The sequence below is a fragment of the Canis lupus genome, chromosome 4 (genome assembly GCF_048164855.1).
Source record: "Canis lupus baileyi chromosome 4, mCanLup2.hap1, whole genome shotgun sequence".
Classification (NCBI taxonomy): Eukaryota; Metazoa; Chordata; class Mammalia; order Carnivora; family Canidae; genus Canis; species Canis lupus.
Window position 1 is genome coordinate 49,956,351 of NC_132841.1, and position 18,426 is coordinate 49,974,776.

The 18,426-nt window shown below is 34.0% G+C and overlaps 1 protein-coding gene across 1 annotated transcript in view; it reads right to left on the reverse strand.

Moving 5' to 3' along the window:
• Positions 1-15,426, reverse strand: part of GABRA6 (gamma-aminobutyric acid type A receptor subunit alpha6) — a 33,026-nt gene extending 17,600 nt beyond the window's left edge. Inside the window, exons 1-2 of the mRNA XM_072824261.1 lie at positions 15,323-15,426; positions 13,128-13,216 (exon numbers count right to left, since the gene is read on the reverse strand). Coding sequence (XP_072680362.1) covers positions 13,128-13,129 — 2 coding nt within the window. The 5' untranslated portion in view covers positions 13,130-13,216; positions 15,323-15,426. The remainder of the gene's footprint in view (positions 1-13,127; positions 13,217-15,322) is intronic.
• Positions 15,427-18,426: the final 3,000 nt, after the last annotated feature.

The window sequence follows — 18,426 nt, forward strand, 5'->3', positions numbered from 1 at the left end:
CTATAAATTCAGGAACATAAGAAAGAAGCAAGTGTCTCACATGACCATCCCTCTGCCATATCTACACAATATTCACCCAGTTCACAGTCTGTATCTTCAGAATCTAAATTCTACAAAGGTAATGGTTACTACTGCAGACATATAGCACAGTCTTAAGAGTCATTTCTGAGGACATGACATCAATTATTTGAGGAACATTTCAATAAGTTGGCTATGACTTAAAGAAACAATAGAAAAAGGGAAAACTGCAAGATTTCTGTGAAGTAGTTTTTTAAGATTACAGAATCTCACCGTTACATGGAATTTTCTGGTTATTCATCAAAACCCCCAGTTCCTTCCAATATTCCTGGTAAGTGGTATTCAGCATCTGTTTTCTTACATTGTTTTACTTGTGTGAATCCGAAACCTGCACCCTTGTCCTAGCTCTCACCTTTGAAACCATACACAATAATTTGTTGGGAAAAAAACCACATGGTAGCTATTTAAACAAATATATATCTAAATATATCTATGTATCCATCATGTCCTCTCAAATTTAAGCTAAACATTCCTAGAATCTTCCCTTGTTCATTACGGGACCTGGTTTCCATATCTCTTTTTATTCTTTTCACTCTAAACTTACTCTTACTGATGACTACAACACATTTCAACTTCCAATGATTGTACAGTTACAGTCGAAACCCTATCGGTATATATGATGCTATGAAATAATTCTCTGTTCATGTTTACTACAACTTACTATTTTTATTCAAGCATAGGATTTGTATTGATCCCTGTAAACTTGCATAATTTTTTTCTATCAATATGTTTATCATCCATCTCTGATTTCTATCATCAGAGAGAAAACTTAGATGTTTAAGACCGGATTTTTTTCATATAGTAAAAAAAAAAATTATAGGTGAGATTGTACATGTATATACCTACGCCTATAGAATGGGAATGATTTTCTCATTAAAATTACTTATTTAAAAGAAACAAATAGTAATTAAGTCACCTTTGTCTCTAAAGAGACTACTCCTTGTACCATCACCAACAACAAGGTTTCTGTGTATAAAATAATTTATACTGACTCAAGGATGATTAGAGAAAATTATTGTACAGAAAAAGCAAACTTGGCACCAAACACTAAGTACTACTTTCCATGATATAAAAAGCTATTAATGTTTTCATGTATAGAAAGGGCTAGAACCAAAAGATTCTGGTATTCATGTTAAGTACTGTCCACCTTGTAGGAGCATGAAACATTTTCTCCTGTCTCTTAGAAACTATTATGGAGAACAAGTCAGTCTAAAAATAATAAATGAAATTTAAGACTATATCAGTGAAAATTAACATAATGCTAATAGTAACTAACAGATATTTAACATTTACCATGGGCCTAGAGCTGTGTTATGAACTCCATATATTCCAACTCATTCATTGCTAACACAAAAATCTGTGAAGTATCTATAATTGAGTCCATTTTGTAAATCAGCAAGAATGTAACTTGCCTAATCTCACGGCTAAAAAAAGGGCAGAATCAGAATTCAGAACTAAGTATAAGCTAAGGCCATTGGACAAAACACAGTGAAAAATAAGTTTCCATTTTACTAAAGAAATAATTTCCAACTGTGGTATTTATTCAAAGATGGAACAAGTACCATAAAGGTAAATGAGTTACCTGTTAATAAAGTATAGCATGGAAAACCATGGGTAGGTTTCATTCATGTATGTTTCAGGAGGAAATTACATAACCCCTAAGAATATTCAGTAGGAGATGGAGGTTATTTGGGGTCATCATGAGGAAGAGCTGTTTGGTAGAGATCTCAAGTGAATATTTGGATTCATAGATTCTGCTATGGAGTTTCTCTGGAGTGTGGTGAGAAAGGGGATTTAAAGAGGTTCTTTGTGGTAAAGTGTATCTTGGAGGTACACTGGAAGAGAAGGATGGAGAGGTACTACTAGGTTGTACTAAAGGAAGAAGAAAAAGTGGTAGAATATGTAATAATAGTTAATATTTATTGAACACTTACTATGTCAATCATGTACATTGATATTATCTCTAATTTGTAGAACTGGCTTGCAAGCTAGCAATTTTCATCTTATTTTACAAAAGGATAAAGTGAGGCTCAGAAAATGTATGTAACTACCCTAATGTCCCAGAGCTAGTTATTATCTCTGATTCCAAAGTTTACACTTTTATATTTGATGCTTACATATGATATCTCTGACTCTGTTTTCTAAAGTTGGGGCTCTTAAGCTCTCTGGGCCAACAATATTTTTTATATTGTTAAGGGATACCTGACCTCTCTGTGGGCACTGTAGAAAATTCCCATGCAATACTGTTTGGGAATCCAGTGCAATAAGAATAAAATTGCTCTGGGAGACAAAGGACAATAAAGGGATAATCCTCTGGTCACCAGCTTTAAATTGTTCTGGCTTGGTTACCAATAGAATGTTCAACACATTATAGGGCATGGAAATACAGTCAGGCAAAATCAATTTCAAATTTTAAAATACAAATATGGAGGGACCAAAAGTCACGTCCAAAAGATTACAGGTCTATGAATTCATGACTTATGCCTGTTCAACCAGTATCACTTCAATTTAATGTTTATTTATTAAGTGCCTGATGACAAGCCCTTGATGCTGAGGATATAAACATTTTACAAAATAATGCTCACTCTAGAATGTTCATATTCTAGATGTTAATATCAACATAATAGAACTGATAAGATACTGGGTGCTAAAGGTATATAGTTAATTATTAACCATGTGCTATGGGAACAGAGTAAAAAGGCAACTGTGGTGGAAGGGGTGCCAGTGATTATTTCATGAAAGGCACAGCATTTGAAATGAGCTTGAGAAGTTGAATAAACTTTTGGTAGATTAGAAAAGGCCATTTCAAGCTGTATGATGAACTCAGACATGTGGCAATTCATGATATGTTTATAAATAGCAAATAACTCTGAGAAACTAGAAAATAGGAGACTAAGAATATAATGAATAAAAAGACTGGAAGATAGACCTAGTTCAATATAGAGAGATTTCATGGTCCTCAGTGGAGGATTTGAGAAAAGCCATGGCCATGTGCTAGTAGGCTATGATGGAGTTGTTTAAGGAATTCGTAATAGCACTTTTTCTTTGAGAATTGGCCTTTCATAGGGGCAGGTATTTAATTTGTCATGCTTGTACTGCTTGATTCTGTATCAAGTCTCTGTTGATTATACCACTTTGGTATCAGGTAACGGGTTTATTAGCATGCAAATAACTTAGGCAAATTATTTATTATCTCTAGGTATCATCTTCAACATGTATAAAATGAAATTACAGGGTCTTGGTGAGGATTAAATTAAAAATACATTAAGGCCTTTATTACAGGAAATTGCTCATAGTAAACAAGAAAAAAAATACCCATCAACAAACATCACTTCCAACATCATCACCCATAATCATCATTGTTGTTATCATTCTTGGTCAAGCCAATTTTTTTCTCCAGCATTTAGAGATGAAGCAAAAAAAAGTGTGTGTGTGTGTGTGTGTGTGTGTGTGTGTGTGTGTATTTACTAAGGCTGCCAGTGTTAGAGGAAAGCATGTTTGGCCAAATTCATGCTACGTCAGAGAAATATCTATGGATACAGAGGAACCAGAAATGGAGCAGTTTTATAGAAAGAAGCAGAGACAAATCACCGCAACGAAAAATCTGAGAGAGCAGCTGCCCAGATATCTGATGGCCTCCCTGATTCCTTCATAATCTAGGTGTCATATCTGCCCTGAGTTCCCCCTGAAAACACTGTATCCTTTTTATAGATTATGTTAGATTATGTTTGTTTATTTTTGCTCCAGGTAACTGGGTTACTGTCACTAGCTCCTAAAGGTTCTTTTAGAGCTCAGAAGCAGCTGATGATGATACAGTACATCGCCTGGATGGACTGACTGCATGACCCACTGGAGAGCAAACCTAGGCAAAGTGGAATCATGAGTGTATTTCCTGGGCCTTCTGGAAAGGAGGGTACTAATTGGCAAATACCTAGTGATCTTGCTGCTTAATGAATTTCCCACACCTCCATGGAGTAAAGTAAGCATTTTAGTAAACTGCATGAACTCTCTCAGGCCACTAGGGGACTACTGAGCATTGTCTTCTGGCAGTGCTACCCAGGCCCCAGAATCTGTTTGCCTATTTATCAGGTGCTTGGAGTATAGGGAAAAGGAGGACAGAATTTTGGGTTCAAGCCCAGTGATGAGCTCTAGGGAAATGCTATAGAAGAGCAAGCAGAATGGAAGTCTATTAACATGGATTCTGTTGGACTTGGATAAAATGTAAATTTCAAACCTACAACCTTGTAAAGGGATATTCTCAGAGCAAGTGATAAAAATAAACATTTGAAAGTGCCACAGTAAGTTTAGAGAAGTTAATGAGAATAATTTTGTCCTCCATGTTGTTATATTAAGTGACTTTATGTTTCTTCTTAGAATAAAATACAAGAGGATTGCCATTTATATGAGTGATTTAATCTGAGAGGAAAAAATGAAGGGGTGGGGAGACTCTTCTGAGAAGAAGCTAAGAGGTATTTGATGCACAGTTTGGAGCTAATGATTCAGCAGTGGCTGAATGACATTGTACACACACACACACACACACACACACACACACACATAATGCTGATAAATGCTCTCTAATAAACCCAGACCATCAAAGAAACAAATTATTTTAAAATAGACTTTTAACAAGCTTTGGTGAGAGAATACTAGAAGTAGAGTATCTGATATGTCAGAATTAAAAGATCTATATAGCTCTGTGAACTTGCTGTGAGCATATTGTTGTTGCTGCTTGTTTTGTTATTATGGCACTATATCAGTAAGGAATATGTTAGATGTAACACAGAAAATCCAACTTGCAGTTGTGTAAACAAAAGTAGGGAAAAGGGTGGAGGTAGGCAGTACCTGGCTTTGGTAGCTAAGTAATGCCAGAGTGGACTAGGCTGCATTTCATGGTTGCCATATGGCTACCTCAGTTTGTCATCATATCTGCAGTTAACAGAAGAAATAAGGAATAGAGTCACCAGGCCTAGTCTAGCTACAGAGGAAGTGGAGAAACTTCCAAGATATCTTTGTTTTCTGATTTAAGAAATGAATAAACACAGATAAATGTTCAGATGAATCCTACAAAAATCTTTCAATACTTGCTAGGACACTCCTGATTACAATAGCAGGGATTTTCTTTTTTAGTTTTTTCATCCTTTATAACATAAGCAGCCAATAAAGATGTGGATTAGGAATGGAAGTTAAATGTGCCGTCTGTCACAGGCAGGGAATTGCCTCTAGGTAGATTAATTACAGCAAGAAACCCCTTACTCTGGTATGGTTTAGGGAGTAGAGTATAGGCTACAATTCTGTTGCCACTGGCACACTCAGCTTTTGGGCCAGGCATAATCTGCACAAATACATGTAGAAGTCTCGTGAGAGGCTTATGAAAATTTTGCAACATCCTTTCTTAATATCTTTCTTAATATATTTCTCAATAATTTAAAGATATTCTGCTGAACTCCATTGTCATCTAATATAGACAATAGAGCCACTATCCATAGGCTAATAGAACAGGAGACCTGACATTCAATTAAAGCACTTAGACCATCAAAGTCCTAAATGGTTGAAGCACATTAGTTTAGCTCCTATCAGAATAAGACCTGGGTTCCTGAACTGCATTTTGAAGTTATAAACTGATAGTATTTAAGTTTCCTACAGGAAAGAATCAAAAGACGTTACACCTGGTACTTTAATTAGTACCCATTATATTAAGTCCTACCTGGAAAATTTTTCATAAAATTAAATAATAGGAAAATCTTTGTCTTGATGAGAAACTAAAATAATATTCTTCTTTCCACAAACTATATAACTGACCATGTTTCTCCTTTTGATCTTGCTGCCTGGATACTCAAAGTCAGAACTGAATTATAGCGGGCTTTTGTTTGTGTTAATCTTCTTTTATTTTTGTACTTGTTTTCCTATTACTATTCTATACTTTGTGTTTGTTTTTTTTCTGAAAGGCTCCTCAAAACTTCTGGAGAAAAATAATATAAATAAGCTCTAGGAAGTGAAACAGTAATTGGTAATTTTTTGGGACTACTCATTCATTTGGATCAATTATATCACATTACCTATTGATTATCTGGTATAGTGTTTGAACTAAAATCTAGGATTAAATAAAGTAATATCAAATTCAAACGAAGAAGACATTAACCACAAGAGGATAGTTGGAACCAGAAGATTCAGCAGAATCAGACACAGAACTGGAGATAATGTATTTTTACAAAAAAGAGGTAATTACTTTGGAACTGCTGTCAATTTATACTTTGAAACTAGGGTAGCTAAAGATCATATTCTTGTTTTTAAGGTAAGAAGGAAATACTGTTTTATTTATGTGATAAAAAAATACCCTTTTTTTCTTTAGGTTCACAGCAAAATTAAGAGGAAAGCACTGAAATTTCCTATATCCCCTACTCCCACACATTCATAGTCTCCCTCATTATTAATATCTCCCATCAGAATGGTACGTTTGTTACAGCTGATAAAGCTACACTGGCACATCATTATCATCCAAAGTCCAGAGTTTACATTTTAGTTCACTCTTGGTGTTGTATATTCTTTGGGTTCTGACAAATGTAGAATGACATTTATCCATCATTTAGTATCTTGTAGAGTATTTTCACAGTCCTAAAAATCCTCTGTGTCCACCTATGCAACTTTCCCTCAGCCTAACTCCTGGAATACACTGATATTTTTAAGGTCCACATAATTTTGCCTCTTCTAGAATATCCTATAGGTGGAATTATATAGTATCTAGACTTTCAGATTGGCTTCTTTCACTTAGAGAGATATGCATGTAAGTGTCCTCCACACCTTTTTATGACTTGACACCTTGTTTTTAGCTTTGAATAATAGTCCATTGTTTGGATATACTACAGTGCATTTATCCATTCACCTACTGAAGGACATCTTCTTGTTTCCAGATTTGGGGAAATGTAAATAAAGCTGCTAGCAACACCTGTGTGCAGGTTTTTGTGGCAGCATTACATTTGGGAGGAAATCACCAAACTATTTTCCAAAGTGGCTGTACTATTTTCGATTCCTACCAGCAGTGAATGAGAGTTTCTGCTGCTCCACATTCTCACTAACATTTGATGTTGTCAGTGTTCTGGATTTCGGCCATTCTTATAAGTGGTATCACATTGTTGTTTTCATTTTATTTCCCTAAGGACATATTATGTGGAGCATCTTTTCAGATGCTTATTTTCCATCTGTGTAATACTTATCATATCTGATGAGGTGTCCATTAAGGTCTTTTGCCCACTTGTTAATCAAGTTGTTTGTTTCTTATTTTTGAATTTTAAAAAGTTTTTATAAATTTTGCATAATTTTCTTGTCAGACATGTCTGGCAAGTATTTTCTCCCTGTCTGTGGCTTTTCTTCTTCTCTGAACAATGTCTTTGTGGGGCAGAATTTTTAATTTTAATGAAATACAGCTTATCAACTATTTATTTTATGGATTGTATCTAAGAAGTTATCACCATACTCAAGGTCATGCAGGTTTTCTCCTATCTTCTAGTTTTGTGTATAACATCCATTTTGAATTAATTTTTTGCGAGTGCTGTAAGGTCTTGGACTAGATTAATTTTCTTACATGTGGATGTCTAGTTGTCCTACCACCATTTGTTGACAAGACTGTATTTGCTCCACTGTATTGCTTTTGCTCTTTTCTCAAATATCAGTGGATTATATTTATGGGAGTCTATTCCAAGCTCTATATCCTCATCCACTAATCTGTATATTCTTTCACTAATGCCACACAGTCTTGATTACTATAGATTAATAGTAAGTTTTGAAGTTGGATAAAATCAGTTCTCCAACTTTGTTTTTCCATTTGATCTTTAATTATCTGGAATATGGTTTTGTGATTGGGAATTACTAAGGATTTGTTTTCTTGTTCCAATTATAGTGTAATTGTTCTAATAGCAAATGTGAAAGAGTCTATACTTTCTTCACAGATTTGTAATATCCTCTTTACAATACAATTTTCCATTTTTTGCTAGGAGATATATTTGGGCTCTCAGTTATGTTCTATTGACTTATTTGCTTAGATGCACGCCATTGTTTTTCACTATTTTCCTTAAATACTATGTGTAATGGACTTTATGATATGTTTCCTCTAGGTAAATCTCCTTTTAATAATGAAGGACTTATTTCTCTACCTGCTGGGAGTGCTGTGAGCCTTTTTCCAAATTTCCTCAGCTGAAGAGTCTTGTACTAAGCGTGAATCTTTATAGAAGTAGGCAACCTTCAATAGATACAAATATTTAGGCCCCCACCCCAGCACTTGAGATTAAAGTATAGGGCCATCTCAGTTTCAGAACTCCCATGGGCTTGTGCAGGGTCCTGGTTGAGATTGCAAATTTTCTAGTCCAATCCTTTCCTTTCCACAGGTGGTAATCCCAAAAACACTCCCTAAGAAACTGCCTACATGCTATCCACTATCTCATACTCTACCATTCAGGGAATTAAGCCTGTGACTCATTGCAGATTTCATTGGCAACCTGTCATTTTCTGGCCTCTTGCACAACCTTCTTTTATTAAATTATTTGACAAGAGAGGGTGCGTGTGCACATGCACAAGCAGAAGGAGTGGGAGAAGCAGGCTCTTCACTGAGCAAGGAGCCCAATGTGGGGCTTGATCCCAGGACCCTGGGATCATTACCTGAGCCGAAGGCAGACACTTAACTGACTGAGCCACCAGGGCATCCCTCTTTATATGTTTTTATATCTTATATTTCTCAGTGGCAGCTTACTATTCTTGAGAAGATCTGTGGATATGCCATGACAAGGAATTAAACCATATATGCAATTTTTAAAATATCACTAAAGATTATTTTGAAAGAATCTATTATGGAAATATACTCACTGTGCAGTTTTGTTTTTTCAAAATTTCAACAAGCATTTAGATTTAGTATGTACTAGGCTTTACAAGTGATTCCAGAGATTCAAAGAAAAAAGCTGGGTACTATCATCATGAAGCTCATTACCCACCCACCTTTTGGTTTCTCTTTTTAACCACTATGCCAATATTTCTTTTGATTTTCATGTATTTGAAATGCTATGGTTAAAATACTCCTTTTTTGTAGTCAGTAATTTGCCTGGCAAATAGTCAGTGGTAGTTATATGCCAAATACTGAAGTGGTTTTTAAGGAGGAAACAAGAAAAGCAATACACAGGATTTGTCTCAAGAGAAAACTTAACAAACATGCAATGACTGTTGCAAACAGGGATATTCAGAAGAGCAGAAGTCAGTGGGTATTTAGATTAGGGAGACTTGAAGGCTCAACTTTATTCCATGTATCAATGGATTATCTGTTTTTCAATTAAATGTCTTTTGTAGACTACTCTTATTCCATATTTGCTTGGAAAATATTTTGAAATCTTAATTTCTGTTTTATTTCTTCCCTTTATGTTGACCTTTATTTCCCTCCTTTAAGCAGTTGGCAAGGTTTGTCCTTTTTTTTTTTTTTTTTTTTTTTTTTGCTTCAGAAGAGTTTGTCACAGGAAAGAAAGCATTGAATACACTTTAGTTCCTAAATTTTGGGTCCAGAAAGCCCTATAGCAGTAGCCATACACAAGGTGGTTTAGAAAAGCATTAAAAAAGAAAGCTTTCATTCAGATTACAAGTAGATTCCCTCAGTCTTGGGGAGTAGAGAAACATGGACATGTGCATCTGGGAAAAATAGGATTGCTATGCCATGCTTCCCAGCTACAATACCTCTGAAAGGCAAGGAATCAGGGTAGAAATGGTGGCATCGGAGATCAGGCAAATGGGACTACAAGCAGATGTTTGTCTCCCGGGAATAACTCAGAAGCCATGAAGAACCACTAGATCTCATAGGGCCATGCAATCAGAGACAATGGGCTTTCACTGTCAACTCTGTGAGCTGATGTTTGAGAATAGATATCCTATCCTCAACCCACATCTTGGCACTGAATGAATAAAATCTTATTGTGGTAGCATCAGGAGGGAAGAGGTTTGTTTCATTTTTCACATACCAGAATTGTCAACAGAGATTTACGTGTCTCTAAGTGAACACATAATGGAATATATGCATGTGTATATTCATATACACACATATATTTTATATATTTATATATATAAATAATTGAGAAGGGAAGCAATAAACTGAAGCTTATTTATTCATATGTTTATGTATCTCTAAGTGGACATACATTTGTCTAAAACAAATGTATAATATTATGGTCTCCTGTTTATTTTTTGCCTTTTGTTCAAATATTGTTTCTTTTACTGTCTTATAATCCTTCTTTAGGACTCTGTGGAGGGTCAAGATGAGAAAAGGATTTATGGAGAAAATAGGAGCTGGAACAGAGAAATAGAGCAAAGAACTAGTTTTCTTCTCAAAAAACCATTTTTGGTCTCAATCTTTAGCTGCAAAATGGTATTTCATATGCAGTGATTGTGGGGGGATAACTAATCATTCACAGACTTGATGCCTAATTTCATTCATTTTCTAGTCTTTTCTGCTGAGTCATATCCCTCAGAGATTTCTGCATTTATAATCCAAAGAATGGATCTATTATGATGAATATTACTTGTTAATCCTTTTACCTTGCAACTCATACTCAAGGTTGCAACTTAAAATACCAATTTCAGGGATCCCTGGGTGGCGCAGTGGTTTGGCGCCTGCCTTTGGCCCAGGGCGCGATCCTGGAGACCCGGGATCGAATCCCACGTCGGGCTCCCGGTGCATGGAGCCTGCTTCTCCCTCTACCTGTGTCTCTGCCCCTCTCTCTCTCTCTGTGACTATCATAAATAAATAAAAATTAAAAAAAAATACCAATTTCACCACTAAATCTACCTTTTTCCAATTTCCTCCCCCAAATTTTTGATTTTTCAGTTATATTCTTGCAGCACATAGCACTTCTATTGTGCACTTATCATAATAATAGTTAAATTTGGTTTATATAATTTTTTTGAAAAGGATCGCCATTCTCCCACTAAGAATGTAAACTGTATTTAAAGAGTTACTCCTTCCTCAAAAAAATAAATAAATAAAAATAAAGAGTTACTCCTAAAAATAAAATAAAATAAAAAATAAAAAAATAAAAATAAAAAAAGAGTTACTCCTATAGCAACTAGTACAATGTTTGACACATAACAGGTATTTAATAAATATTGAGTGAACATATGAATAAATGAGCTTCAGTTTATTGCTTCCCTTCTCAATTATTTATATATATAAATATATGTAAAATATATGTGTGAATATGAATATACACATGCATATATTCTATAAAAAGATGACATTTTAATAAGTATAATTTTACAATGGATAGAAAAAAGAACTTATGTAGTAACACTTCATATAAGAATAATGTAGATTGAAAAATTGCAAGTGGAATGAAGGATTTTTATATTCTTTTCTATAGTCCCTGCTGTTGGATTGGGCTTGCTTAATATTCCAATACCATATGTGCAGGGAGATCTACATAACCAGATAAGAACCATGGTGTGTTAGCAATTCCAGGTTGCTATTTAGTTATACTTCTGGAGTGCTCATGTATTTGCACATCTGAGGGATGTTTGTGGGACTCCATATTAGCTTTTTATGCAAAAAAATTATTGAGAAAAATTTAATTATGTACCTCCAACACTCACAGTGTGCTGGGTAGCAGAATCTGAATATCAGAAAACATTGTCAAGGAGGAGCATGAATATGGTGAAAGAAAAATGCAATCCCAAAGTGTCCAAAACAACCCATTAAACATTACTTGTAATTTGTCATATCACATCAATCAGTTGCATTTGAAGGTCTTAGAAACAAAAATCCCTTAAGATTTGTAAATGATGAAAGATGGTCTCACTTTAGACTATAGTACTTTATTGCTCAAGAGTGGTGCCTTCATTTTAGCTGCTAATATATCTATTCTAGAAGTGAAACCCAGTAACAGGCAATTCATTCCTGTATAATGTGTGCAGGATCAGAAACTCCATAAACACATTACTGAGTACAGAGTCCTAGTAAATGTAAAATAAACGTTAAACTAACTTTGGTTGTTTTTGTTTTATTTCTATTTCTGATCCACAAGACTAGGAAACAACTTTTATTTATTTTTAAATATTTTATTTATTTATTCATGAGAGACACAGATATATATAGAGAGAGGCAGAGACACAGATAGAGGAGAAGCAGGCTCCATGCAGGAAGCCTGATGTGGGACTCATCCTAGGACTCCAGGATCATGCCCTGGGCCAAAGGCAGACGCCAAACCTCTGAGCCACCTAGGGATCCCCCTAGGAAACAACTTTTAAAAAACATTCATTTTGCCTTTAAGCTTTGCTATATTTTGTTTAAATCTTACTTTTATTTTTTGCTTATATCAAGGAAATAGCATAATAATAGGACATAATTTAAGTATTTAATCGAAAATAGAGTAATGGGCTGTACAAATGTGTACTTGGTTGCAAATCATGTTCCTCAAGCATTCTAGTGAGTGCCAATATGTGAGTGATTAGAATATAAGAGAATATGGATATTATTAAGAAAGCTAGATATTTTATCAGCATTTTATTTTTATATTTTCTACAATAGAAAGGTAGATATAATGTATACCTATTTCTAATGTTCTTCATTTGGGGGTTATTTATTAAGGACATCACATTGGGTGTTACAATATCACATTACCTGAAACATGCTTATTTTATTTAGTGTGGATACTTGTTTCTAGGTAAGTATGTAGATAAATCAGCCATATGACACTCCTGTGTACTCTGAAAACTTCCCAGAAAGCTATAGGCAATGTTACATTAGGCTGGAAACAAATCACATCTCAAGCATTCTTATTAATTTACTGTCTTACTTGGTACCCACTGAGTATCCATTGATAGATCAGAAACTCAGTAGAAGAAATGATGATGCTCCTAGAATTTGCATGAAGGTGGAAAGGAGGGAGTTGGAGAATAGGAAAAGAGAAAGTTCTATACTGGGGCAAAAAGACCTATCTATATTTCATTACTTATTTGATTAATAAGCATCCTCTAGAGAAATAGAACCAACAACATATAAAGAAATTTATTATAGTGAATTTGCTCACATGGTTGTCAAGGCTGAGTAGTCCAACAGTTTTTAGTCAAAAGCTGGAGAATCAGGAGAGCTGGTAAGTTCTGGTCTGAGTTCAAAGACCTGAGAACCAAGAGAGCCAATGGTATAAGTTTCAGAACAAATGCAAGAAAAAACTAATTCTCAGCTCAAAGACAGTCAGACAGAGAAAGAATTCTTCATTATTCTGCCATTTTGTTCTATTCATATCCTTAATAAATCAGATGATGCTATCCATATTGGGGAGAGCAATATGCTTTACCCAATCTACTGATGCAAATGCTGATCTCATATAGAAACACCTTCATAGACATACCCAAAGGCAATGTTTAACTAAATATCTAAACATCCCATGACCTACTCAAGTTGATATATAAATTGACTTTTACACCTCTTTTTATTCCTAATATCTTTCATTTTTAGAATGCCTGGGTTTAAAATTGCTCCACTACTTTCAAGTTGTACATACTCTGTGCATTCATTTTCTCTCATCTGTGTAAGAGGTAATAATACCTAGGATTGTGGTAAGGTTTAAGTGAAATAATACATTTAAATTGCTTGGTACAATGCAGGCCTCATCAGCAAGCATTCAATGAGTAATACCTGCTCTTAGCATTATTAACATTATTATAAATAACAAAACTTTGCATCTGCAGTCTACTATCTTGGTTTTCAAGAGAGCCAGGATGTACAATTCTATCATGGGCCTATAGGGAAGACAGTTAGAAATATTAGACAAACAGTATGACTGGCTGCCACAGTGAGGGAATCATGTGGAGAAGGTCAAATATCAGTTACATAGAAAAATGACAAGAAATATAAAGTCAGTTACTCTCCTTTGAGTCACTTGGCCTTATTCACTTAGAAACATGCACAATTTCCACCTGGACCAAAACTTCTATCATAATGATGGGATATTTTGCTGTTCATGTAACTGGCTCATCCTGGATCTATTTTACTTCAACAATGTTCTCATTGAGTTTCCTTCAGCCATCTATTTTCAGCAACACATCTCAAAACCTTCAGGACCTTGAAAAGCCCTACCTCAGAAATATATAACAATATTTACTCTCTAAACACCAGCCTCATCAGTCCAAATTTCTCATCATCTCACTCTCATTGCTTCTTCTCCTTATTCTCAGAGATCTCCAATCTTTTGATCTGTCTGATTCCCTCAACCTATACACCTCTTATTAGTATCTCCTCCCTACTCTATCCTATCCTATTGGAACTAGAAGCTTGATTGTCTTGTTTCTCACCAGTAATACCAATTGGTAGGCATCTTATCTAACTTATCTAATAGCATGTTTGTTCAGAGCAGGAAAACACCTCTGCTCTGAACACCAAACATCTCAGATTGCTGTTTACTGTTGGAAGGAAATTTTTAACCATCATTATAAACATGCAAAATCCATAGTGTCCAAAATTACAATGGTTCTCTGTGCATACATCATTTATTTGACTTATTTTCCATCAATCTGAGCCCTCATATTCTCTAATGCCTATTCTAAGGCTTTGTCTGAGCCAGTGAGGCCCATCTTCTCTCTGTACTCAAATAACTCTACAGGAAGTATTTGGTTAGTAAAGATTCAGGAGATTTTATTGAACACATGATGCCCTCTAGGACTGAAAAAAAAAATTCAAGGAGATTATATAAATTTCAATGTCATAATCATTTTCCAATTCTTCCACTTCTCTTCTAATAAAATCTGCCTAAGGACATCCTTAAAGCATTATTGAGTTAAATTCATTTTTATGTGTATAGATTTTAAATTTTATAACTTAAGAAATAAGAGTACCACCAATAATTATTATTTTTAATCCTGACAGCTCTTGTGACTTTTAAAAGGTATATGAAATTATTTCAATTATTTTTACTACTTTAGTGCTTCTGTTTTTCTTGAATTTATGCAGATGTTTAATTTACTATTGGGGAATACAAAACTCTCATGCAATAGGGGAGGGAGTGTAATGAAAAACATTAAGAAATTTCACTTCAATTCTTTGTACTGGGAAATCTTTTCTCCTTCCTTAATATTGTAAATAACTCATGAATAGATTTCTTATTGTAAATAACTCATGAATAGAATAGATAAATAGCTATGCCTCCAAAATGAGGTTATAATAATGGTTATTATATCAGATGGAGAAATGGGGCAATGTGGTCTTTTTATACCTTTCCCATCTTACCTTATCTTTACCGAAGACTGTAAATGTGTCTGGGAAATGATCTTTGTTCCTGTAACAGGGATATTTTAACTCAATGGGTTGTAAATGAATAAAAGAAAGTGATTTTTTAGATGTGTGTCCATTGAAAGTCCTCCATGTCAGAGATTCTTTAAAGACTGGGTCAATGAGAACAGATTAAAATTTTTCTGATCAGTTCATTTTCAGTCTTATTTTAATCTTAGACCTCCATATTTTTTCAATAACAGGCTTAATATATATAATTCAATTCACATAGTATAAAATTCACCCTTAAAATAATACAGTTCAATAGTTTTTAGTGTGTCACAAGGTTGTGTAATCACCACCAGTATCTCATTCCAGAAGACTTTTCACACCAAAAATAAACTCTATACTCATTAGCATTCAATCCTATTTTCCCCTCTCTTAAGTGCCTGGTAACTACTAGTCTACTTTTACTTGTAGGAATTTGCCTATTCTGATCAGATCATAGAGATGGAACCATATAAAATATGGCCAGCTGAACTGGTTTCATTCACTTAGTATAATGCTTTCAAGGTTCATCCATGTTGTAGCATTTATCAAAAGTACTTAATTCTTCTTTATATTTGGAATAGTTTTAGATTTACAGAAAAAATTCTGAAAGTATATAATAAAGCATGATCTAATATACCCTGCAACCAGCTTCCCTTATTATTAGCATCTTACATTAGTATGATACATTTGTTGAAATTAATGAACCAATGCTGTTATATAATTATTAACTAAAATCTATACTTTATTTCCCTAGTTTATACCTAATGACATTTTTCTGCTTCATAGTCCCATCCAGTATATCACATTACACTTAGTCACCATGATTTTTGAGGCTCCTCTTGGCTGTTACTGTTGCTCAGAATTTCCTTGTTCTCAATTCCTTATACCATTTTGAAGAGTACTTTTCAAATATTTTGCAGAATATCTCTACTAGGAATATGTCTAATGTTTTATTATTATTAGATTGGTGATATAGGCTTGCAGGAGTAAGACTCTAAAAATAAAGTGCCATTTTCATCTCACATCAAAGGTACTTACTATCAACAGGATTCATTATTGTTGATGTCAACTTTGAAAATGTGACTGAAATAGGGTTTGTCATATTCTTCTACTGTAAAGTTATTCTTTTCCCTGCCTTTCCATGCTGTACTTTTTGGAAGGTAGTCACTATGTTCAGATGACATTTAAAATATAAATCATTATGATCCATGTGCTTGAAGACAGAGTATCTACATAAATTATTTGTAATTTTTCTGCATAGAATAGCCTTTTCTCTCATTTAGTTAATTATTCAAACTTTATACCAGAACTTCATTCATTTTATTTCTGAATAATATTCCATTTAATGTGTATACCTCATTTTGTTTATTCATTCATCAATAAGTGTACATTTGGATTATTTCTGGGAGGGATTTGGTCTATTATAAGTAGTGCGATGAATATTTTTATAGAAGTTTTTGTGTGGATGTGCATTTTCAATTCCCTTGTGTACATACCCAGAAATGAAATTGCTGGATTGTACAGCAGGTCAATGTTTAACATATTAAGGAACTGCTAAACTCATTTCCTCAGTATCTTTACCATTTTATAACCCCTGTCACCAGAAGTATATGTGGGTTCCAATTTTCCAACATCCTTTCCAATACTTTTTATTTTCTGTTTGTTTTATGTCAGCCATCCCTTTGGGTATTAAGTGTCAGTTTACTTTGGTTTTGATCCTCATTTAAGTAATGATTAATGATTTTGAGCATCTTGTCATATGCTTATTAGCCATTTATGTACCTTCTTTGGAAAATGTTTATTCAGATCTTTCCACTAATTTTTGCTTGTCTTTTTATTGTTGAGGTTAAGAGTTCTTTATTTATTTTGGATACAATTCCCTTATCTGAACATAATTTTGAAACATATTTCTCATTCCATGGGTTGCTTTTTCGCTTTCTTAGAGGTGTCTATTGAGGCACAATTTTTTTTTTAATTTTGATGAAATCCAATTTACTTTTTTTGTTGTTGTTGTTATTTATGCTTTTGGTGTCATAGCCAAAAAAGCAAATTGCTTAATCCAAGGAAGTGAAAATTTATTCTGATGCTTTCTCCTAAGACTTTCCTAGATTTCATTTCATTATGTATGTCTATATTCAATTTTGAGTTACTTTTTATAGATTGTGTGAGATAGATATCCTTTGCATGTGGATATCCAGTTGTCTCGGGACCATTTGTTGAGAAGACAGTGTTTTTCCATTAAATGATCTTAGAACCTCTTTCAAAATTAACTGACCATAAATGCAACATCTTATTCATAGACTCTTAATTTTATTCTATTGATTTGTATGACTAGCCTTAAACTAGTAGCACACTGTCTTGATATGAAATTGGGAAGAGTTTTACAACATTGTTCTTTTTTTTAAACTTTGTTTTAGCTATTCTGTGTCCCTTGCATATCCACATGAATTTTATAATTACCTTGTCAACTTACACAACATAGCAAGGATTTTGATAGATATTGCATAAAATTTGAAGATAAATTTAGGGACAATTATCATCTTTGGAGGACTTGGTGCTGTACATGAACTATCGTTCCATTTATTAAGTTTCCTTTGTTCCTTAAGATAGTATTGCGTACTTTTTAGTACACAAGTCCTTTGCTCTTTTGCTAAATTTATTTCAAAATATTTTATTCTTTTGATGTTATTGTAAATAAAATTGCTTTAACTATAATTATATATATTTTATTTTATTGCTAGTTTATAGAAATACAATAGATTTGTGAGTACTAATTTTATATTTCAATACCTTACTGAACTTGCTTATCAGTTCCAAAAAGTTCTTATGGAGTCCACAGGATTTTTTACATAAAAATCCTTAGCATCTTTGAATAGACATATAGTATAACTTATTTTTTCCCAATAACAATATCTAACTTTGTGCCTTCATAAACAGAACTATCTGTTGGAGGAGAAAGTTCATCTTCTGTGGTGAAGAGTGGATATCTTACTAGACATGGTCTATGAAACCAAAACTGAGTCCTGCTTAATGTAAAATGAATTAGTTGAATAGAGAAAGTGTCAATTGGA